This window comes from Sorex fumeus, unplaced genomic scaffold (genome assembly GCF_029834395.1).
Source record: "Sorex fumeus unplaced genomic scaffold, SorFum_2.1 ptg000044l, whole genome shotgun sequence".
Classification (NCBI taxonomy): Eukaryota; Metazoa; Chordata; class Mammalia; order Eulipotyphla; family Soricidae; genus Sorex; species Sorex fumeus.
In genome coordinates, this window is record NW_026606101.1 from 70,439,310 (window position 1) to 70,464,110 (window position 24,801).

Here is a 24,801-nt window from a genome sequence, read left to right on the forward strand (position 1 = left end):
TATATTCCCAGAAGTGGTATTACACCGCCCCTTTTGTCCTGACCCCACTGCTGCAGAGGAGAATTGACAGTAGCACCGATTCTCTGACATTCCTGGGTATCCATTGCCACTGTCCAGTTTTGAGCACGCATGAGTATTTTCAGTCCTTTTGCATAACTATCTATTCTACTTGACTGTGTCACAGACAGTGATGCCCCAAGCAAACGAAGACCTATATTCACCCTGTCTACATAGTGCATTGTAGTTGTATTCTTTCACATCGTACAGACCCGTAGGTTTCCAAGTTATTTCAGAGAACTTAATTAGACTTCAACCACGACTCCATAGAGATTGGTGATCTTTGTTGCCAAGACACCGGCAATAAATGGTAACTGTTGCTGCAACTCTCAGCATCAGTCACACATAATAGGAGTCAAAAATCTCTTGTGTTGGATGAGTAACTGTTGTGTCACATACGGTCTCCACTGCAACATTTGAAAATGTCCGGATGGAAATAAAGTTCACAGTCCTATAGCTGAAATCTTTGGGACCAGGGAATATTCCAAAATTCCAATTTTTGCGAGTTTCCAAAGATACGTATATGCTACATATTACATAATACCCTCGGGTGGGGTGTGAGGTAGCACCCCATAATCTGGCATTCACGTGGCATGCACAATACAAACTCTAAGTTGTCAATTAAATTGAGTTACACCGGAGCTGGAGTGATAGTACAGTGGGTAGGACTTTTGCCTTGCATGTGGCTGACCTAGGTTCAATTCCCTGCATCCCATATGTTTCCCTGAGCACTGCCAGGAATAATTCCTGAGTGCAAAGTCAGGAGTAACCTCTGTGCATCGCTGGTGTGACCCAAAAAGCAGCAAAAAAAAAAAAATTGAGTTCCACCATCAAATAACTATTTCTAATCAAAAAACAAATGGCACGTTCAGACGTTCAGAGCTTTCTAATTTCAGCATTACAGGTAAGGGATTATACGCAGTATTATTTCTTATAGGGAATGCATACTAGGTTTTGGATCACTTTTCAAGAAACTATCATGTATAAATGAGTAACTCCATCTACAGTTAAATGTGTTTTGCTTTATAAATTAGTTATGTATATTCCTTAATAATGAAGAACTTCACAGTATTATCATTGAAAGTGGAAACAATGTATGACACCCCTTACTACAGAGTGTATTAACTGCTCATTTCTCTGTTTAGTTCTTGGATGAAATTTCATCTACTGAAACGAAAGAGTCCAGTGGTACAAGTGAACCAGTGCACCTGAAAGAAGGGTAATTCGGCATTTATTGGGTTCCAATAATAGACATTAAATACAAAGAGTGTGAACCTGGAAAATCGGGGTGTACTGTGTGAGCCTCTTTGCCCTAATGCCATGTTCATCCAGTCCCAGAGTTGTTCCACAAATGAGATCAAGAACGCTTGAGTACTGTGGAAAGGTAACAGTACCACCACCCTTCAGTCTTTGAGGAGTACTGTCATAGAAAATTTCAGAGGAAACGCGTTCATTTGGCCGTTTTTGTACTGGATCGCAGTTAGGATTACAGACTGACTTTACTCCCTTCGAGTGACTGAACTAACTAAATACAAGAGTCGTTGATAACAGAAACATCCTCATATACTTGGTCTTAGAAAACCGTTGATGTCTTTCAAATTAAGGGGCAGTTCTTTGTTTCTAACATCCGTGGCTGATTTTTGTGTGTTTGCTGTTTTGGCAGTGAGATGTATAAAAGAGCTCAGGGAAGAACTCGGATTGGAAAGAAGAACTTCAAGAAGCGGTGGTTCTGCCTGACCAGCAGAGAGCTCACCTACCACAAGCAGCCAGGTAGTTGTGCTTATGCCCTGTGCTGGGCCCCCTTCCCAGCGAAGCCATCTGTTTTGCCGTTTAATATTGTTTGTTCCTGAGTCTTTGACCTGATTTTATTGTGGCATATATTCAAACAACTGAGGGTTAACTCGGCTACATCTTGCCCTTTCTGACAACGGTTGTTAAAGCTAAGCATGTTTTTGGGTACTATACACACGATATTTTGAAAAGCATTTCATAATATTCTAATTATGTCTACATTAACAATACACTGCGATCAAACTCAAGGTAAGTTAGTTCTCCTTGAATAAATAAGCTTTTCTCCACTCCATTTAAAGCATTTTCTAATCTAAACCAGTTCTCTGATCTTTTTGACTTTAAGAATCTGATAGTTCTGGACCCTTTCTCCCAGAAAAGTGGATTGCACATACAAGTATTAACAATTTTTCAGTACATAAACCAACAGTTCTCAAGAATATTGGGGTCCAGGGACGTGGCTCAATGGTAAAGCACACGCATATGCACATAAAAGATGAATTTGCTCCCCAGCACCAGGGTGGGCGGGAGGCGGGGGTGGGTGGAGAATCTGTTCGGTCCAGTGATCCGACAAGGATAGGATTTCTTGAGGATCTGAAGTCTCGAGATTATATACCAAAGCCATGAGTTGTAAGTTTCCATACTTTCTGTTTTAACTGTTTTGATGGATTTTTCTAAAATATGTTCCATGCCTCCCTGTCTTCTCCAAAAGAGTTCATTGAACGTAAGTTAACACTCTCCATGCCTTGGGCTGTCCGTGTCAGCTGCGGCCATCATCCCGTGTCCGCCCCGTGATGCTCTCCGGCCTGCTTCCGGCGTGTGCAGCTGTCCGTTCCCCAGCCCCGCGCCTGGGACTGCCGTGCTTGTTGTGTTCCCATGTTTGCTTCGTACAGTTTCTTCCTTGCCCCTTCATGTGCAGACTGTCAGTGATCCATCCGTTCTCAGCGCTCCCATTTCCTGCTCCTAGGCGCCATGGATACAGGTGCTGTGTGTGTTGAGTTGTCTATAAGATTAAAAAGCTCTGGACACCCTAAGATGAAAAAACAGACTTGGGCTTTCATCTCTGTTAGGTTGCTCGGCTTCGTACTTCTTATTTCCTTGTTTTCTGTCTCACCAAGACTGCTCTTCAAACAGCCGCTCCGTGACGCTGCTGTCTCCCACATTTTCTGATGAATCTTCCTGCCACCTCAGATCGAAGATGATTATTTTCCTTACATAGTTCTGATGTTGCTCTGCAGTAATTTAGCCATCTCCTGGCACCCAGCAAGTTTCCGGGGTCCCAGCCTCGTCCCCATCTCAGCCTGTTTTATCTTTCATTCTTCGTTGCTCGCTCCAATAATCAAAACTATGGTTATTTGGGGCTTTTTGGTTTGTTTTGTTTTTGCGGAGGAGCTGTGTTCTGGTATCACTCCTAGCGGACTTGGGGGACCGTACGGGGTACCAGGGATTGAACCCATGTCAGTCGCATGTAAGGCAAGTGCCCTCCCTGCTGTACTGTCTCTCCAGCCCCACAAACTTAGTTTTACCTGAGAGCTAGAAACATCCAGCAGATAAACAGTCAGTTCAGCTTTCACTGAGATGTCAGAACAAATTGGGCTGGAGAGATGGTACAGCAGGTAGGCGCTTGCCTTGCACGCGGCTGAGCCAGACTCGCGCCTTGGCACCACACACCATCCCCTAAACATCACCAGGTATAGCCCAGTCACACAGCAAAAATAAAGCTATTGAATCGTATTAAAATGAAAACTTTCCTTTTTCCATTCTTCATGTTTTCCACTCCTTTTTCTTGCTACAACGGGCACTTGATTGTTAAGACGCACTTACAGGGAAGTTGAAATTTATATAGGGATCAAACCCACTTTTCCTCTTTGTTCTTGAAAGCGAATGATTTCTCTTGGAGTTCGCTCACAGTCCTCCCAGCATCAGACCTGCTTTCAGCTCCTGCTGTGATGCTTACAAATGTGCTGAAAGACCCACGACCTGTGTGGTAGAAGTTCTGCGAAGTCCCTTTACTTTGGGCCCTAGACCGCCCACGTGCATCTGTGATGATGCCCCTTTGCTGTTGCAACTCCAGTTTGCTCAGCCATTAGTAGCACATTTTCCTTGAACTTTTTTAAACACACTTCTAATAGCCATTTTGAAGCCTTTGCTTGTTATCAAGTTGGATCTCTCAGCCCACTCAAAGGTCAGTTTTTATTCATCGGCCACTTCCTTCTCCCTCTTCCCCCAGTTTTGTTTCTTTCTACATCTTGTTTTATTCATTTATTTATTTTTAGATTAAAAACTGGAAATCATAGGGGTATGGTGCCGCCAGCAGGTCAATCTGTACCTGTGAGGCGAGTGCATCAGCAGCCTGATGGTGCCTTCTGACTTCCAGATACCCCAAAATTGCTGCTGTGCCTTTGGCCAGACCCCAAAAACTTGAGGGCAAAGTTTACCAAGAAAGTAAATGGCCGAAAGTTAGGTATGTGGGAGACACACCCACAAGCCACCTCCAGCTCAGCTATATAATTGGAGGCATGGCCTCTCTGGTTCCTGATCGAACTGCTTATTGGCCATGATCCCAGAGACTCAGAAACGAATCTCGGAACCCAAAAGCTTTTGGCAGAAATGCGTCTTGTTCCTGCAGTAGGTTACTGGGGCTGGGCCACTCCAGGTGGGAATAGGTTTCGTGCCTTGGCCTGTTCCCCTTGGCAGTCTGGTGGCCGTCATCCTCCAGAGGCCACAGGACAGTCAGGTTTGGGCCTTCAGTGACAAGACACGTGGGGCCTCACCAGATGGGGGTGGAACTGGCCCATTCCTCCCCATCCCAGTGAGACCTCGAGTCGCCACCTACAAACGGCCTTTCTTGATCCTGATCAAGCTGCTTAATGGCCATGATCCCAGAGACTCAGAAACAAATCTCGAAACCCAGTGGCTTTTGGCAGAAATGCATCTGGACCGCATACACGGCCATGGCTCCAGAGGCAAAAGGACTTAATCCAGAGCCCGGCAGCTTGCGGCAGAAAAGTGAATGGACCATGCATTAAACTACAGCGCATGCCTCCCCGGGAGGGAAAGGATGTTGCTCCCTTCTGCCTTTCTCACCCCGGCACCAAGGTGGCTGCCGCCTCAGAGCTTATTGGAAAGCCAGGTATGAGCCGGTGGTGACAGGGCAACTGCAGTCTTATGGGAAGGGGGGCTGTACGGGCTCGTCCTTCACGCCCTACCGAGGTCCTGAGTTAGCCCCCACGAGCGGCTCTCCGGCACAGCCATAACACCAGATGCACAGAAACCAGTCTCGTAATTATCTGGCTCTTTGCAGAAATCCAAAATTGCATGGTCGCAATAGCGACTGCGCAACATTATATGATTCTCATAACCAGCTATGGAAAACAGAGTATTTCACAATTACAGAATTCCTTTTCAGCAATTCTGATTGTTGGGGGCGAAATTCTAAACAATAATGGTGCATCTTTTATCAAAATGATGAATGTAATCAATGTAGAGAAGAGTTAAGAAGAAATCATCTGCCTCACAGGCATTGGGTGGGGTGGAAGGGGGGGTATATTGGGGTTCTTGGTGGTGAAAAATGAGTACTGGTGAGGGGAGGGGTGTTTGATCATTGTATGACCGAGACTTAAACCTAAAAGCTTTGTAACTTTTCCCACAGTGATCCAATAAATAAATATAAAACGAAAAATAAATAAAACTATGAAAAAAAAGTAGGGTAGAGTTCATGCCCAATTCAGTCAGCTAATCAGTGGCTGAATAAATAGCAGTACTCCTACATTTAAAAAAAAAACTGGAAATCAGGGGCTGGAGCGATAGTACAGCGGGTAGGGTGTTTGCCTTTCATGCAGCCAACCCGGGTTCGATTCTCAGTATCAAATATGGTCCCCTGAGCACCGCCAGGAGTCATTCCTGAGTGCAGAGCCAGGACTAACCCCTGAGCACAGCCGGGTGTGATCTAAAAAGCAAAAAATAAATAAATCTGGACGTTGTAGGGAGTGCATTGTAGCTAGCAGCTCTGGGTCAGTTTGGGGCAGGAAGGAAGCTGAAGTTTCTTGTAGTTCCTTAGAGAAGCTGGAGATGTGCACACCGCGCCAAGTGTTTTTGTTCCTGAAAGGGAGGGAAAGCGGCCAGCTAATTTGGTCGTGCCTAGACTCATACTCAAATCTCTTCCCGTCGTCTCCACTTTTCACCCTGTCCCACCCCTCTGTCAATGGGTCGTGCTGCTGTTTCTGATTAGAGTGTCCCCAAGTCTAGACGGCTCACTGGGGGCTGACTTGCCCTTCATGAACAGCCTTCCCATGACTAGACGTGTCCCTTGGGTCTGTTTGGAATGAGTTCCTAGTGCACCACAGTAGCTCCTAATGATTTTCTGTTTCACACTTCCTGAGGAATGAAATCTTGACCCTGTTATTCTGTCCATCATCTTCCTTCCATGTCTATTTTATTTTTTTAAGTAAAGTCTGTGGGGCCTGGGATGTCGCTCCGTGCTAGGGCACTTACCTGGCCTTGGGGTTCGCATCCCAGCACACCCAAATGCTTACTCCCACTGTGCCCTGTCTGTTGCGTATTTGGGGCTAGTGTAGAGCTGAACTGTTTTTCTTGAGCTACGTAATGTTTTGTAACAGAATTTACGTGCCATAAAATTCACCCTTGTAGAGCATACACTTGTTGATTTTCTTTACATCGTCCAGAGAGAAGCCCTGTACCATTGACAGTCACTCTCTCCCTCCTCTCCCCTCCCCGCCCCTGCTGCCCGATCCTCTGCATATTTCATATAAATGGAATCATTATTTTTAGCCTTTTCTGACTGGCTTAAATTGGCACACTGCTTTCAGACTTCAGAACATAGCAGGAATCAGTAATGATTCCTTTGGCGGCCGAATGACGCGCCACTGTGTGGATATATACCAAACACTGCAGTAAAGAGCCACATACAAGTTTCTGTGTGAATGAGGGGTCACTTCTAGTGATACTTGGCTGACTATGGGGGCCTGGTGATCCCATGGTCAGGCCCAGTGGTGCTGGGGGCCATTTGTTTGGGGGAGGTTCGTGTGTTGTTCGGGTTGAACTTGAACTCTGGCCTGTAACCTCCAGGGCATGTGCTCCAGCCACTGGGCTCTGTCCTGGCTCTCGGGTCGCGATTTTTAACCACTTACCTGTAGACCAGAGAAATGTCCTGCCAGGTCTATGTGGGGAAAAAAGTCATTGCTGATTAACTGGTTTTCAGCTGACAGCCAAGGAGCAGGGCCAGAGCTTGGCAGTGAGACAGTTTGAGACCACTGCTTCAGGTTACGAGGGTCCGAATTAGTCATACAGTGACTGTCCAGCTTACTAAGGAGATATTGTTTTTTATTAAGAACCATTAAAACCGTTATCTTTCATTAAAAAAACAAAATTATTTCCCCATTACAAACCTTTCCACTTGCTAGGGAAATTGAGTGTGTTTCCATTTCTGTGGTAACTGTGTTGGCTGCTGTGTTTTCTGTTGGCGAGATATGTTTCCTTTCTCAGTCTCGTCATTGGGATGATCAAACACAGTGTCCGGTGCAGCCTCTTGACCTGCACCCTTTGCAGAAGTAAAACCACTTACTCAGCACCACCCACTCTTGTCCTTTTGTTCCTGAAGCTGCCATGTCCCCACCGCAACCTCTCCACGGCGGGGACCCAGCTCTGAAGTGAGGATTAGGGCTCCCGTCCTCTGCTTTCATGTCTCTAACAGAGAATTGAAGCTCCTGTCTCGCATCAGCAGTCAAAATCTCCAGTCAAGCTTGGCGGGACCATTCCTGTCTTTTCTTTGCCTCGCATCTGCCGGCCATCTGGGACTTCAAAACTCTTCTGCCCTTTAACATGAGGCTCTAGTCACCTTCTCTTGGGTTTATCTGTGTTGTTTAAAATTTCTTTGCTTGTCACTGTCTCTAATGTGATACACTTGTGTTTTTCTTGGGTTTTGTTATTTCTTTTGCATAAGAACTTCAGCAGCTTTTCAGAGAGGCTTTATGGTTCATAAATGTGAATCCTACCTGCGGATGATGGGCTGGGCTTGAAGCCGTTTCCCTTGGAGCCTTGAAGAGGTCAGCCCATGGTGGGCCAGCTTGTGTTGCTAGCGTGTGTTGCTCGAATGCCTGTTCACTGCTCAGTCTGAGTTTCCTCTGTGGAAATCTTGGGCCATTGCGAGGCCTCAGTTGCCTTGTCTTGCCCCTCTCATCCTGTCAGTCTTGACACACCCTCATCAAAGGAGCCTGCCTTTGCCTCTTAGACATTTTCATGGGTGACTTTCCCCTCACCAGTGTCTCAGAAATGCTTTTCAGATGGGCAATAAAACCTTGGAGTCCATCTGCCATGGCAACTAACATTTTTACTTTCTCCTTTCCTCCTTTTCTACTGTGTTTTTCGAGAATCCTCAACTTAGCTCTTCCGTTTTGCTAATTCACCCCTCAGTTCATTCCAGCTCTCCCCGTTGGCTTGAAGTGAGCCCCTTGGTATCCTGCTGGCAGAGTGTGTCTGCGTTCGTGTGTGTCACAAAACCAGCAGCTTTTGACTAAGTACACTTAGTTACAAAATCTGAAGCTGGAAATTCCTGCTGCACTTAAACAAGGCTCTGGGAAGCTGCGGGGCCCCATGGGGTAGACCCCTGGCCCCTTCCCTGCCCCCCAGAGGCGACTGTCTCCTGCTGGGTGACGCTGCTGCGGTGACGCGTGTGTTCTCTGTCCATTCACTGCTGAGTGTCGTGGTGCTCATGCCAGCAGTGGGGAGTGAGGGCCCGGGCTGCTGTAGGCGCGGGGTGCTGGCATCTGCCTGCTGGGGTGCGGGCTGCTCTCCCCTCTCGGGCTCAGGCCACCTCCCACTGCTTGAGCTTGAGATCTGTGCCTGGCAGGGTCGCTGGCTGAGGACCCGCCGGGCAGCCCCGCTGGTCTAGATGCAGCTCCCCCCGAGTCCTGACTCCCCAGCAGCTGCCCCAGCTTCTGACGCTCTTCTCCCTCCACGTGCCCAGGCTGTGGCTGCCACCCTACCCCTTCAGCGTGGTCCTGTTTGCTTCCAGGAAACTTCCAGTAGTCTGGGCCTGTTTTCCCATGCATTTCTGTTTGCTTTTGAAGTAAGACGTCATTTCCTCAGAAACAGTTTTCCTAGCCACCCAATTAATTAAGCTGACTTCCCAAGATATCATTAAGGAATTTATCTTTTCCTTAGTAAGTAGAACACCGTATTAAGTGGAACACTGCTGTGAAGGAGACGTTTAACAGATAACGGTTGAATTAGTGATTTTATCTCTTTGGGAAATTATTTCTGCTTTATTACACACATGTCAGGTCCCATACCAGAAATAGGCTTAGGAAAAACTCTTAACTTCTCTATTCAAGACCAGAAACCTTTATTCTCCAAATAACTGTATTTGACCAAAACATTATACATTAATTCATAGACTAATTTAAAGTGTGAAAATCTGGGGACCAAGAGATGGTATAGCAGGGATGGTGCTTGCCTCTTATCCCTGGCATCCCGTATGATCCCCTGAGCATTGCTGGGTGTGGCTAAAAAAAAAGTGAAGATTTTAGGACGGGCAATAAAGTACAAGCAGGTAAAGTGCTTGCCTTGCACTCAGCCATCCCAGGCTCAGTTCCAGTACCCCCAAGTTCCCCACACACTGCTCAGTGTGCCCCCCAAAAGAAAAATGAAAAAAAAAGAGTAAGGATCTTAACCCACAGCACTTCAGTCCACATACCATTATACAGATTTCCTGAGGTGGCTGGGGAAAGCAAAGCTTTGATTTTCTAAGAATAAGTTACAAAATGACAATAAAAGGTTATCGTTATATTTCATACGTGTGTTCTTACATTCATACAACTATTCTTAAAAACAGGTGAAGTTCTTCCTATTCTTGAGCTGTATTACCACAGAGTTCCTTTATTTTCTTTATTTTTATTTTATTTTTGGATTTTTGGGTCACACCCAGCCATGCTCAGGGGCTACTCCTGTCTCCGCACTCGGGAGTCACTCCTGGCGGTGCTTGGGAGACCATACGGGATGCGGGGGATTGAACCCAGGTTGGCCGCATGCAGGGCAAACGCCCTCCCCGCTGGACTATTGTTCTGGACCCTCCCCCCTTTAGCAGGCTAAACTGTCCTCAACTTCTCACATTTTTCTTTTGAAGTTTTTTTGGGGGTGGGGCCACACTCAGCTGCGCCCAGGTCTCACACCTGGCTCTGCACTGAGGGATCATTCCTGGAGGTGCTGGGGCACCCTGTGAGGGACTGGAGATTGAATGGGGTCAGCAGGTGCTGGGCAAGCACCTCACCCGGTGTACTGTCTCTGGCCCCCAATGTCAAGTTCTTAAGCTAAGGATTCACCCCATTTGGGTTTGTCTTTTGCTCTTCCTGTATTTCTTAGAATCGTTTTGGTAATTCTAGGCACCCCGCTAGCCGGTATGTGCTAGTAATGGACATTTTATCACTTTAAATCAGTGTTTTTGAGAGTTAGCCCCTTCATTAAATTTTAGATTGGAAAAACACAAAAATAGGAATCCTCGGATTCATTGTTTGCATAATGCTACAGTGAAGCAAATTACTGGCAAGTATTGAGTGGGTCTCTGTTACTAAGTAGATTAATTTCTTCAGTCCTCATATAACCACTGTTAGGAAACACAATGTTTTTATTCCCTAGATAGAGATCAAATTGGTTTTCTCACATTTGCCTGGATATTTTAAAACTTACTTTAAAGAGGAAGTCACCACAGAAATCAAAATTCATCTGTTCTGTAAAATCGACTATGTATGTGTTCCACTCGGAAGATGGGTGCAGGCTTTACGAAGCCTCGTCTCTCTGCCCTGTGATTCTATTGCATTTTAAATGGATCCTGCTTGTGTTCTCATTTAGGCAAAGATGCAATTTACACAATTCCAGTGAAGAACATTCTTGCTGTGGAAAAACTGGAAGAGAGCTCTTTCAACAAGAAAAACGTAAGTCACATAAATATTTAATAAAGCATTTTAAGTTCCACGTCAGTATTTTTTTTTGCCATTAGTCATTAATGAATGATCCGTTGCTGACTAATCTTGTCTCGAAATTATTATTGTTGATGCAGTCATACTGTTCTTAGCCTGTTAAGCTAAAGCTATTTTCCCAGTGTTGTCTCGGATTTTGCAGCTCGATGTTCAAGTTGGAAAGTTTGTCTAGTCGAAACCAGTTGTTCGAACTGATCTGCTGCCACTCCATGTTATGCCGTCACTCAAGCCAGCCGAAGACTCTTTCTTTTCACACTTTCCCACTGCTTTTCCTTCCCTCACGCTTTGTCCTCCATCTGAAACTCTCTCCATCCCAGTTGTTGGGTCAGTTGGTTCCTTTGGACAAACTGTGGCTTGGAGCTATAGCACAGTGGTAGGGCGTTTGCCTTGCGTGCAGCTGGCCCTGCCGAGCCGGGTTCGATTCCTTCGCCCCTCTCAGAGAGCCCAGCAAGCTACCGAGAGTATCTCACCCGCACGGCAAAGCCTGGCAAGCTCCCCGTGACGTATTCGATATGCCAAACACAGTAACAGTCTCACAATGGAGACGTTACTGGGCCCGCTCGAGCAAATTGATGAACAACGGGAGGACAGTGCTCCAGTGCTACAGTACTGCTTAACGCCATGTGGTTCAAATCATCCGTAGCACTAACCTGCAAAGGAATCATGGGTTTCTGAGCTGTAGGTGCCAACCTGAGGAACCATGTGCCTGGTCTAGGACACCCCACCCCCCCTTTTTATTTTGGCATCTCACTTTCTGGCCACTAACTCTTTTATCTTAATTGCTGATCCAGATGTTCCAGGTCATACACACGGAGAAACCACTCTACGTGCAAGCCAACAACTGTGTGGAAGCAAACGAGTGGATTGACGTGCTGTGCCGTGTGAGCCGGTGCAACCAGAACAGGCTCAGCGTGTACCATCCCGCGGCCTATCTCAACGGAAACTGGCTCTGCTGCCAGGAGACGAGCGAGAGCACCCTGGGCTGCAAGCCGTGCACAGCGTAAGTTGGGGCCTCCCAGCATGAGGAAAGCAGGGTTCCCACAGTGGCATGTCCGTAGTCTGCTCAAGAAATGGCAGCAAGTGCTGATGCATGCCCTGACACAGTGGAGCCTTGAACACCCGCTGAGTGGGACTGCAGCGGGGAGGGCGTCTGCCTTGCACACGGCCGCCCCGGGTTTGATTCCCAGCATCCCATTTGGTCCCCCGACTACCGCCAGGAATAATTCCTGAGTGCAGAGCCAGGAGTGCCCCTGTACATTGCTGGGTGTGGCCCAAAAAGAAATTTTTTAAAAAGGAGCACCTGCTGAGTGAAGGAAACGAGGCAGAGGGGCCAAATACTAAATAGCATCCCTCATGGAGGGCATCTCAATAGACAGCGTGGAGAAACACAGAGAGTAAATTAGTGGTCTTGAGGAACTGGTGTGCTGATGGATGTGGGATTTCTTTTGGGGTGATGAAAGTGTTCCCCAGTGGTGGGTGCGGAGGTCAGGAGGGGAGCGGGGGGGGGGGGGGCTGGGCGGGAGAAGGGACGTGTAATTCCCTGTGCATGCCTAAGCAGGGCAGCAAGGAAGAAGCACCGAGCCTTCTCTCACTCCATGCTCCTACTTCCCTGAGGAGTGACACATTGCTTTAGTGGCAGAGCGTGTGAGCAAAGTTTCCCAACTCCTTTCCTCCTAGTTAGACCTGCTAACCGCCAAATCCTCCTTGACTTCCTTTTCTGGAACTCTGTTCCTTCTGCAAAACCCTATGATTCTGGTGTTAGTCAGAAACCATCCAAAGTCTTTGGCATGTTAACAAAGTACAGTGTTCCAATGTCTTCCATTTTGTTTTTATCAGCGGCATCCCCGCAGACATCCAGATAGACATTGATGAGGACAGAGAAACAGAACGGATCTATTCCCTTTTCAACCTCAATATGCCTAAGCTGCAGAAAATGGAAGGTAAGTGGACACTTGAAATATTTTTAAATAACTAAGATCCTTGATAATTCCTAAGTGTTGTTTTGACATTGTTTGTCAGTATCATAGGTTTACTTCGATGAAAGCCTAAAAGAAAATGTTTTTCTGTAGAATTCCATGAAGTGAAAACACTGTTTTCTCAAAAGACTAACGTTGTCTGGTTCTCAGGAAACCTCCCAAGTTGGGGCTCTTGAGAAATTCTGGTTTGTAATATGGTCGGCCCTGGTGATGCTGGGTGGGCTCACAGAGGCGTTCCTGTTTCTCCAGAGGCCTGTGGAACCATCGCGGTCTATCAGGGGCCTCAGAAAGAGCCTGATGACTATTCCAACTTTGTCATTGAGGATTCCGTGACAACCTTCAAGACGATTCAGCAAATAAAAAGCCTCATAGAGAAGTTAGATGAGCCTCATGAAAAGTACAGGAAGAAAAGATCGAGTAGCGCCAAATATGGGAGCAAGTAAGTATCCGCGGAGGCGTTTCGACGTGTTGTTTTGCAGCATCATTTGAGATTCTCTTGTACAGAGTCTCTGGCTCGTCCTTCCGGTCCAGCTCAGACCCGTGTCAGTCTTTCTCTTTCTGTCATGTTGGTCCTTCGGTGTCGCTTCTGATGGGCTCCTCCACTATCATTCATGGTATTGCATACTTCTTGGCTTCTTGAACGCTTCCTCAGCAGTGAAGAAATTCACGCATGACCCTGGTTAATAGATTTACAAAATAAGAGCATAAATTCAAACGTTTAGCGCTAATGAATTGTCGGTAAAAGAACTTACTTTAAAACTTTTTTAATAATGTAGGAAGACTGCTATTGATTAAGGTGATTGAATTGGGCATGAACTCCATATTACTTTTTCTTTTTTTAATTGTATCACCGTGAGATAGAATTACAAAGCTTTCGTGTTTGAGATTCAGCCATACAATGATGGAACTCCCATCCCTCCACCAGGGCACATTTTCCACCACCCACATCGCAGTCCTCACCCTGCCTCTGTGGCAGACAGTTTCCCCAATATTCTCTCTCTTATTTGGGGGCATTGTGTAAACTTTTTTTTAATTGCAAGAAGCCCCATATGGGGACGAGAGCCTTAGTTTAACAGGCGGGGACCCAGCTCGCCTTCACACAGGGAACAGATAAAGCCCTGAGCTCTCCAGTCAGTTTGAGACAGCAGCTGGGCCCTGTAATCGGGGCCATCTGCTCACTCAGCCCCTTCTCCAGTCCCGATGGGGACCCAGGCTCACTGCTCACAGCAGTCTCGCGAGAAAGGGTGGGAAGAGGGCCCCGATTTCCAGCTGCCTGGCCCTGTCATGGAACTGGGGTTCCCACCACACAGAGCAGCTCGGGGTATGATTCTTGACCAGCACGGAGCTCTGGACGCAGAGGGTCCGAGAAGCCCAGCGCCCACCCGGGCTCTGAGTTCACTTCCCACCTACTCCCTAGTTGAAGTATTCCTTTAAAATGATGAGTTTATTTGGGGCTTGAGGGGCCTGGGGCCACCCCCAGGTGGGCGGGTCAAGCCTTGGCCCTGAGCTCTCACCTGTGCCAGCACCACAGGACACAGGTCCGCTTGACGGGTGGCTCTGAGACATCCTAACCCTCCTCTCTGCACTGTGACCCAGGTCCCCAGGAGCCTGGGAAGTTCCCTTAGCAGCTTCCAGCCGAGGCTGGACCCCCCTGCCCCGTGCCTCTCCAGCTTCGCTCCCCTCTTGAGCGGCACGTCCCTGGTGCTGCCCCATTATACCCTCCTATGTCAGAATTTCAGCACCACGGGGTCCTCTATCTCCTGTTGGTGGCTGCACCTGCAACATGTTGGGAATAGAGCCTGGCATATAATGGTTGGTCGGGTTTGCGCTTGCTGGATTCGTAAAATCAAACATGCCAAGGGGGAATATCCAGAAAAAGTTACAGATAATGTATGGATAAGATGAGCTATCTGCTACATGTTGGGAATGTTACTCTTTTAGTGATTTTATTTTTCTCTCTTCTAGGGAGAATCCAATCGTTGGGAAGACCTCTTAAGATTTAACCAGTCGATTCAGAAGAACTGGAAGATATTTTTGTTGGTATTTTTTGATTCGTCATATTTTGTTCAAAGTATTTAAGAATGAACGTTGGCTTCCGTGTCACCCACATTTACATTGTATTTAATATTTAATAACTGAGATTACTGGGGAATCTTGGTATTGATGTATTAATGGCGAAATTGAAGCCTAAGAATCCCTTCATATTTTATGTGTCAAAAGCCATGGTTCTGCAATTTTTTTAATAGAAAGGATCTTCTCTAAAGAAGCTTTATAACAAAAAGAAAACTCCACCATAGCAAGAAACCGTCTCTCCTTGTAACACTCCATGTTTGTTCCGTGGACTCTCACTACCATTAGTGCCTGCTCTATACTGCCAACATCATATCCAGCTAGGAAACCCCCAGTCCGTGACACTCCAGAGCTTTCCGTGCAGTTCATCTAGACCCTCCCTCTCTGGAAGAAAGAAGGAAAAGAAGAGAGAGATTCCTCTGGTCCATCGTTCATCGCAGCTCACCCGGGGGCCAGCGACAGGAACTCAAGGCTACTGCAGCATGTCCACGGGGGTCGCTGGGTCGTGGCCTCTCAGGAGGTGTCAGCCGAGCGCGCCTCCGAGGGAGGAAGCAGGGAACACCCGGGCGCGGGCAGCTCTCGTACGTGTGGGATGAGTGATGGACGGCAGAGGAAAGAATCGGATCACTAAACGCTTTCTCCTGGGCTGAGGCATTAGGTACTCGTTTGGGGTTTTGTTTGTTTGTTTGTGAGCGTTCAGGTGGGCGCGCCTGAGGAAGCGAGCCGGGCAGGAAGGTGGCGGGGAACTCTCTGGACTTCACCGAGTCCTCCGGCTCACTCCGAGGGCCGCCTGGCGGGAAGTTGAGGCAGCAGTCACTCGGCGCACTTTACTAATCTGGCAGCCCCAGATTATACTTGATACTCCGTGGTATCGAATCTTAATGATCAGTTGAATGATCACTGTTTGTCTAGAAATACTGCTATTCCGAAAATGTTTATAGTTCATTACCGTTTCCTTATTGCCTGCTAAGCCAAATGGAATTTGGGCGAGCAACTGTTTTAGTCCTCAGTTTTTCCGGAATTTATGCGCACCCTAAAAGCCTGAATGGAAATCATCGCCTAAGCAAGTCACCCTCTTGAAGAGGGAAACACTCGTGCTTCGTCAGTATTAAATTCATGGTACTCTTATTTTGTCTTTCAGAAGACAGTTTCTAAATGTGGTACTTCAAACCTTAGAGTATTTACACGTATTCCTGTTGAAAACTGTGACTTATTATTGTAAGTCTAGCCAGTAGTGCTTGTTTTTGTTTTTGTTTCTGTTTTTTTCCCTGAGCATAAGCTATAACTCAAGCCGTATTTAAGAACATTTTTGCTCCACAAATGATGGTGATTGCATAGTAGGTTTCTCTCCTCAGTCACACCCTCAGATGCTTGATGTAGGAATCAGTACTCGCCAGCACCGTGGGACAGTTTTAGAGGGAAGTTCGCCAGGTCCCTTAGACGTAGATTCCATCCGCTCCACTGCAACCATAAATGTGAATGCTCCTGCCCTTTTAATCAGCTGCTCCTTGCTGAAGTTCGTTCTAGTCCCTGCAGAGTGCCCATGGGCCTGGCCAAGTACCACTCACTACTCTCGGGGTTGGTTTGTTTAGTCCTGTGGTGTTTAGGGGAAGAGACTGGTCGGCTCCAATATCAGAGCCGTCCTTCCATTTCTCAAGATCACGGCCGGATCCCAGACGCCCAGGCTGTGTGCCCCTGGAAGGGAAGAGACCAGTCAGCTGGTTGTTTCCAGTTGCCGGGGGGGGGGGGGGGGGGGGGGGGCAGCATCAACCCCTTGGCAGAGTCTGAAACATTCTGTGAATTTTAACGCATCGTAGTTGCTGAGATTCCCCGGAAAGCAGCGCCTCTGCCCGGTCTGCGGGCGAGGCCAGTGCTTCGTCCTCACAGGCCGCCTCCCTGAGAAGGCCTCGGGCTTCTGCCGCCTGAACCTGCTTCTCTGCCTTTTCCTCACTTGAAAAATCACTCGGCAGCTCACTTCACCCTCCGACCTGAAAACCCCGAGGAGCAAGGACGGGGGGCAGGGGGAACTCTCGCCATCGGAGGCACTTCCGGGTCTTACTCCAGCCATGTCCATCAGTGTGACATGTGGTCAGTGTGTTGCTTGCGTTGTCGTCGTTGCATTGTTTCCGTTGTTTAACTGTGTTTTTTTAATACTCATTTAGTAAGACGATGGGCAGCTGCAGTTCTGTTTTTTCTGGTATTTTCTTTTTAACTCAAAGGAAGATTGTGTATCAAACTGAACTATTTTATTTGCCAAAGAAATGTTTCTAATATCACGGGTAAATGGTTAAGTGTCAAATCTCGGCTTACCTTATTCTATCTACATATATTTTTTAAAAAATAAAAAAATAAAAAGGAAAAAGTGACAATGCGATGTTTGTTTCTGAAGCCTGAGTCCATCTGTCAGCTTTGGGAAGAGCATCCCTTCAGGCCCTTGGGACTCCGTGGACCCTACAGTGACCAGGATTAGTATTAGTGGCTTTCATTTTTGCTAACTTGGGAATTACTGTGTTGCTAGGAAATACTAGTTTTTACAGTGTCCAGTTCAAATAAATGTAAGTTATCAAGACTCTAGTGAACTCGTGTGACCAATGTGTGATGTTCAGAATGTATTTTTATTTAAATTTTATTTTCTTATCAAGAGTATTATAAAAATTAAAAACTTTTGTAACTGTCGCTTGAAAATAACTCAAATAAACTATGAGGAGCCTGTACATTCTTTGTGCTACCTTTCTTTTGCTGGCTTTGGGAGTTCTCTCTTGGAATCCCTCTCTCCGCCCCTCCTCATGCAGGAAGCGGCCAGAGGAAGAGAGGCGTCCTGTGGGCAGCATTCCTGAGCGGAGCCTTCCAGCCTGTCCCGCCTTCAGAGGGCCCCACGTCCTGCTCTTCCCCCGGCATCCACCCCAGCACCCTAGTTCCTGGCCCTGTGGCTCTCTCACCGTCCACAGAAACACTCTGTTGTCAGCCAGGTGACAGCAGCAAGGCCCAAAATGTGTCATTGAATTCTCGTTCAACCACTGAGGCCAGAATCCTGCCCCCACGACATCTCAGCAGCACCTGGGGCAACCTGAACACACCTCCATAGCACCCAACTCTGGGGAAGTTCCAGTTCAGAAAGAGGATAGAACCGGCATGAGAAAGAATCTCTAGGGCCTTTCCTCATACTGGAACCCCAGAATCTTGCTCATCCGAAGCAAAGACTCAACCGGTGTATTGGGCATGTTCTTCAAACTTGTCAGGCTAAGGCGCGCAGGGGCCCTGCCTCAGCTGGTGTGCCCTTACCCAGCGCGGGCTGTGTGTCCGTGAAACAGCCCACCTTGCATTGCACTAATCAGTGCTGACCATCAAAGCTGGTCTTACATACAACAGGCTTCAGTAGAAATGGGCCGAGTGCAGAGATTTGGGGCCAGTTGTCACACACATCCTCACCTGCAGTTTCATCTCGACCAGAAGATTCAGTTCACACCGCAGCTGGCAAAGGCTTGGGCGTGTTAGGAAACCAAAGGCCTGTTGAGGCTCATTTTGTCATCTCCCATATTTTAAATCCTTTGTCTCATGCTGGCAAAACCTTTATCATTTCTATCTATCTACTTTTTTTCACTGGCAATGAAAGAATCGTAAGACACAAAGCTTTTTTGTGCCTAGGATGAACAGCATTATTTTCCAAGTCAAATACTTCTCCCGCTCCCATCCCAAACCAGGACACTCGCCCGCCTGGCACTGAGGTCCCGTCATTTGCCATGACTTATCCGTGCGTGATGGGAAGAGACAGGACAGATGGTGGGAAAAGGCAGAGTCGTGATTCCGCGCTTAGGATTGCAAACGGGGCTGGGGTGACGGGCCAGGCATGCCTACTTTGCTTGCATGGGAAGCTCGTTGCACCCCCAGCTATGTGTGACCCCCAGCACTCCGTGGCCTTCACCTGTTCACAGTCCAGCTAGAACCCACATAGGAGGTGACTCTGAGCTGGTCACAGTTCCAGCCCACACTGGACAGCCCCAGGGCCCCCCAGCTATTTGTGCAGATACCTTGGGACCCTTCCAAGTGCCCCCCTAGGTTCCCCCCTATTCCCCTCACCCCCGCCAAACCCCATGACTGGACAAGCTAAGCAGTGAATGGTATCACCATCAGGAACCAGGCCTTGGTCTCTGGTGGCAGAGAAGTGGCCGACACCTGCTGCCACCTGGCATTAGTTCAGCATGAAGCCAAGAGCCCAAGGCAGCACTCTTGCCACAGTGGGGGGCCACAGATGCAAACCCTGAACTTCAGGGACAACGGGAGGGAAAGAGTGTCTGTCCCTTCTGCCTCCCTCCGCCCCCCGGCAGCAAGGTGGCCGCTGCCTCAGAGCTTATTGGAAAGCCAGGTATGAGCCGGTGGTGACGGGGCAGCTGCAGCCTCATAGGATGGGGGGCGGAACCAGCTCATCCTTCAAGCCCTACTGAGGCCACAAGTTGCCCCCCACAAGTGGCTCTCCAGCATGGCCATGGCACCAGACACACAGAAACCAATCTTGTAATTATCTGTCTCTTGGCAGAAATCCCTCCAGACTTAAATTAGTAAAATATCAGAATCCAAAATCGCACAGCCGCTATCGCGGCCAAGCAAGAACATATGATTTTCATAACCAGCTATAGAAAACAAATTATTTCACAATGCCTTTTCAGCAGTTCTGATTGTTGGGGGGCGGGGGGGGGATTCTAAACAGTGCATCTTTTGTCAAAATAATGTAATCAAAGTAGAGAGTTCAGTAGAAATCATCTGCCTCTCAGGCATCGGGAGGGGTGGGAGGGGGGTACATTGGGGTTCTTGGTGGTGAAAAATGAGTACTGGTGAGGGGAGGGGTGTTTGATCATTGTATGACCGAGACTTAAACCTGAAAGCTTGGTAACTTTTCCCACGGTGATTCAATAAATAAATATAACAAAAAAAAAAAAAACCTTTGGGGACAAGAACTCAAAAGACAGGACAGGCTCACCAACTGCAGGCTCAGTCAGCTGCTGGCGGGCCCGTGACAGAGCCCCGAGTTCCTCACTCTGCCCTGATCCTGCCAACCCTTCCCCTTCTCCGTCAACGAGGCGACGCTCCTCGCCACTTCCCCTTTGGGGGCCGCCTGACGACCTCCTAGGGCACCAAGAACCCTAGTGTTTGTCACAGTCTGTCGCCACTTCCCCTTTGGGGGCCGCCTGACGACCTCCTAGGGCACCAAGAACCCTAGTGTTTGTCACAGTCTGAGGCCAAATGTGGCCAAGTCAGCGAAGCCAGGCCCACCTGGGGCAGCGCCTGTGCTGCAGAGCACATTTGGGGGGACAAGTCACCAGGTTTCCCAGTGGCCCCGAGGACAAGGCAAACACCCACACACACCCTGTGCTCAGAGGCTGCAGACCCCACCTGCGTGTTCTCTTGGGGGCACACGCAGGAAACTGACTCCTGAGGCCACTGTCCTCTCCCTCCTCTGGGGCTCCCTGTGAAGCTCAGGGGTTTGGGTAGAGGAAGTGACCCCTTCGTCGCCTCAGATCTTCACAGTTAGAGCGTCACTACTTGCTTGACTGTGCCCAGGATTCGCTGTACTTTTTACTGCTTTAGGATTTACTCAGCTGCTTACGATGAAGAGGTTGAAACGCTTCAGTCGAATCACTCTGCAGGTATTTTTTCTGCAAACAGAAACGTGAAAATTTTCACCAGCAGAACAGGACAGCGGGTAGAAGAGTTAAGTTGTCAGGGGCTCGTTCAGACTCGAGATGCTGTGTAAATGTGTGACGTGTTTTTCAGTCACCCTAGTGCGTGGGGGACGGGGAGGGTGTGGGGGGCCAGGTATGTGTGTGTGGTGTGCGTGTGCACTCGCATGCGTGTATGGTGTGACGTGGATATAGGAAGTATGTGGGGTGTGGGGTGAAGTGAAGGCTGTGGAGAGGGGTTCACATGGGGTAAGAGGATGAAACGTGGTACAGGTGTGCGGTGTGTGTGGTTTGACTCTGGTGGGAAGCGTGTGGGGTCTGGTGTGGTGGTGAAGTGTGGGGTGCATGTGGACAGGGGTGAGCACTTCGGAAGGGGTTTAAAGTATGTGTGAGAGGGGATGGAGTGATAGCCCAGTGGGGAGGGTGTTTGCCTTGCACGCGGCCAACCCAGGTTCGATTCCCAGCATCCCATATGGTCTCCCGAGCACAGCCAGGGGTAATTCCTGAGTGAATGAGTCAGGAGTAACCCCTGTACGTCGCTGGGTGTGACCCCAAAAGCAAAAAATAATAATAATAAAGTGTGTGAGAGAGACACGTGTTGCAATTGAGTTTTCAGTCACACCGTGCTAGGGCTTTTTTCTCATCCAGACTGGAATTTCCGGCTGTCTCTGTACACCCCCGCCCCCATACACACAAACAGGGAGTCGGAGTCGGAGGGGGTGGAGTACAGAAACTTCCTTTGACATCTTAGATGACAGAACAGCCACAGGACACTGACTGGAACCAATCAGCAGCCAGGAAGGGCCTGTCCTGCCCAGACTCTCCTCAGAGTTCCTCAGCCCTTCTCGAGGCACATAGGGCAGCCCCTTGGGCCCAGGCCGCAGCGTGCACAAGCACCTCCCAGACCAGCACCACCGTTAGAGCTACTGAACTAGAAGCTCCTTCCACCTCTGGTGGCATGTTGAAGGGAACAACACACTGAAGGGAACAGCATGCTAAAGGGAATAGCTCACTAAAAGAAACAGTTCGCTGAAAGGAACAGCACGCTGAAGGGAGCAGCACACTGAGGATCTTTCACAATTGGCCTGGCCCTGACCAGACCATGGGCTGCTGGGGTGGCAGGTCCATGTGGAAATCTCTACTGTGGGGACCATTATGCCTGCAGGGCTTGGGAAAGGTAGGCATTGAACTGGCTGTAACCAGGACCCCGGGTGCAGTGCTCACTGCCCAGCTAGAGGGCAACGGTCAAAGTATGGGGCCTCGGGATCACACAGGAAGCCCGGGGCTCCCCGAGCGGGGGTCAGAGCTCCGAGGGGCTGCCTCTGGGGTGGCCGGGCAGAGTGGGCGGCGCCTGTGATGGTGGTTTCAGCCAGGAGGATGCCAGCGTGCTAACCCCAAACTGTCTCCCATAGGCTACCCTCAGGCCTGGGCCCCTGGACGCCGCCCATGAAACTGACCCACTCCCCAGACGGGCTTAGACACGCTGAACCTCCAAGAGGCCAGGAGCAGCCCCAAGGAGTCTTCAAAGATGAGAGACCTGGGTGCCTTCAAGAATGTTCTCATTCTTGAAGCAGGCAAACTCTTGACCCGTTGAGGCCACCCCTCTTCCCCAAGCGGGAACCAGCCCGGTGGCCCTGTTGTTGCCCCCTCAGAAGCCCCCCAAGGAACAGGCCAACAGCAGCTGGGCTGCACTGATCTCGGTTCGGCCATATCCAAGCATGCACCAGGGTCAGCATGCAGAGCCCTGGAACCCAGTGTCGCCTGCCCAGGCCTTGTGAGCGAACGCTGCAGGGAGCCCTGGAGAGGAAGGAGAACAGCCGACGTGCTGTTGGTTCTCGGGCGGGGTCCCAGGAGCAGACCAGAGCCCCGGAAATGGCAGCAAGACCCTTGCCCGGCCAGGCAGGACCCGGGTGTCCCGCAGTCCACTGCACCTGCCTCTCGGAGGGGCAGGGCTCAGGGAGGAGATTCCTGGAAACCCCGTGGCCCCCAGAGTTCTTCTGGCCTCTCGGTGTTGACATGGGGCGGGGGGCTGCAGGCGAACCCTGGTGGGTTGGAGCCGTCCAGATACAAAGTTAATGTTCCGCAAATATTATTGTTGGGAGGCCCGTGAGGGCCCTGGCAGGGCCTGCGACCAACTGCCGGGAACCACAACAAGCGTGTGGCGGAGACGCCGCGGGGGGCTGCTGTTTATTCCTCTCGCGAGCACTGTGAGCGTGGAAACATTCCCCACGTGACTCTGGGCCCCTGCGGCTCCAGCAGGCACCCGAGGAGGGGGCCAGCCCACAGGTCAGAAGTGGAGACGGGCCTGGGGCTGAGAAGCCCCCGAATATCTGGCCTGGCATGAGCGACTCCTTCCTGGGCGAGGCTGACCCCCGTCAGCAGGAACCCACCCCTCTGCCACACGGGGTGCTGAGGGGCAGGCGAGGGGTGGGCAGGCCCCCCTGCCCAGGGGGCAGAGGGCACCTCTCCAACCACAGGGAGCAGTCATGCAGCTCCACAGTGGGCACACACTTGCCTGGTCTGATCCCCAACATACACACACACACACACAGACTCACATATACACACATATATACTCATGCACATACACATACATACTACTCATACACACATACTCGTACACACAAACACGCACAACACACACTCATACATCCTCATACTCATCCCCATGCACTCATATACATGCTCACACAAACACACACAACACACACTTATACACTCATTATATTCATACACACACAAGCACGTACACAGAAGTGCACGTCACACACAGTCATACTCATACACACACAAACACAATCATATGCACACACATATACACACTCATCCACACGTGCACACACATACACTCATATACAGCCAGCCACACACTCATACACAGTCACACATACACGTAAACTCCCCCGCCACACACACACACCTGCACATAGGATAAGGCGCTTTCCTTGTGAGACCCCAAACTAGGGAACAGCCGGCTGTCTAATAACGGGCAACAGATGAGCAAACGGGGCCACTCCAGCGGCCTGGAGACCACAGCCCGGGTGCCGCAGCTCCTCCTGCAGGGAGACCCCACCCGAAAGGGGTGTCTTGGCGGGTGCCCTCCTACAAACCTAGATCGGGGAACCAGACCTTCAGTGGCAGAGTGCAGGCTGGGGCACGAGGTGCTCACCGGCAGCAGAGCTGAATCAGCCAACTGCCTCGTGAATCCGTGGGCCCCGCCAGGGCTTCGTCCTCTTGGCCCCTCTGTCGCCTGGATGGGCTCTCCGGGCCACGGGGCCTCTGAGCTACCTCCTGGGCCCTCTTCCTCTGGAGCCGGTGGGTGGGTGTGGGGGGAGGTGCAGAATTCTTGGCTTTGACGCTGTAGAGTCACACCAAGAGCAGCAGTGGGTGGAAGGGAGCTAATGGTCCAGGAGCCCCACTGAGGAGAGGGTGATGGTCACTCCTGGCGCAGCGTGGGGTCACTGCTAGCAGTGTTCCGGGGACTGAGGTGCCAGAGATCGCACCCGGGTTGCCTGCATCAAGGAAGTGCCCTTCCCCCGGAAGCCGGCTCCTTCACTGCTGCGGTGTATGTGGGTTTATAAGACACGTTGCTCTGGGGAGCAGTGTCACGCCTGTCACAAATATCATCACTCCGATCCCACCACCCAAGTCCCAGACCCGCCCGTTCTCCCCTTCATCCCTCCCCCATCCCCCCTTGGGTGACCTCAGTTCTGTGACCCAGGTCCCAGGGTTTGCTTTTGTTTGGCTTTGGGGAGACATGAGCTGTGCTGGAGAACAGTGAGGGAGACCCACCTGGGCAGGGGGAACTTCCAGCTGGGCTTTGAGGACCAAGTAGGAGCTTTCATGACAGAGGCACATTCCGCATATGTGAGACTAGATTTCCAGAGCCAAGGAGAGCAGGAGAGAGCAGCCTCACGTGGAAGCAGCATTCTCCCAGACGGACTCAGTCACAGTTCCGGGGTCACTCACTAGCTGGGGCAGAACTCAGGGTGCCGGGGGGCCCACAAGCCACAGAGAAACTAAACTGAAGGTCTGTGGAACGGGAGGGGGCTGCGTAAGGGGAGGTGGCCAGAGGACCCTCCCCTGGGCACGTCCTCCCCACCACCTTCCCCCAGGAAGCCTCCGCCACCCTCTTCTCGCAAAGCAAACAGCCCCACGTGTGCAAAGGCCTTTGCAAAGGCCCAAGAAAAATGTTGTGCTTAATCTGAGTCAACAGCAGCAGAGCGGCGTGGGGAGAATGTG

At 49.7% G+C, this 24,801-nt stretch overlaps 1 protein-coding gene across 2 annotated transcripts in view; it reads left to right on the forward strand.

Moving 5' to 3' along the window:
- The window catches only part of RASA2 (RAS p21 protein activator 2), a 101,767-nt gene extending 86,480 nt beyond the window's left edge, over positions 1 to 15,287 (forward strand). Inside the window, exons 18-25 of one of the 2 annotated variants that reach the window (XM_056121112.1) lie at positions 1,203 to 1,276; positions 1,721 to 1,830; positions 2,558 to 2,569; positions 10,711 to 10,793; positions 11,630 to 11,838; positions 12,675 to 12,778; positions 13,064 to 13,253; positions 14,780 to 15,287. In XM_056121112.1, the coding sequence (XP_055977087.1) occupies positions 1,203 to 1,276; positions 1,721 to 1,830; positions 2,558 to 2,569; positions 10,711 to 10,793; positions 11,630 to 11,838; positions 12,675 to 12,778; positions 13,064 to 13,253; positions 14,780 to 14,810 (813 nt within the window). In that variant the 3' untranslated portion in view covers positions 14,811 to 15,287. The remainder of the gene's footprint in view (positions 1 to 1,202; positions 1,277 to 1,720; positions 1,831 to 2,557; positions 2,570 to 10,710; positions 10,794 to 11,629; positions 11,839 to 12,674; positions 12,779 to 13,063; positions 13,254 to 14,779) is intronic. The other variant, XM_056121114.1, reaches the window with a different exon arrangement.
- The last annotated feature ends 9,514 nt before the right edge of the window (positions 15,288 to 24,801 follow it).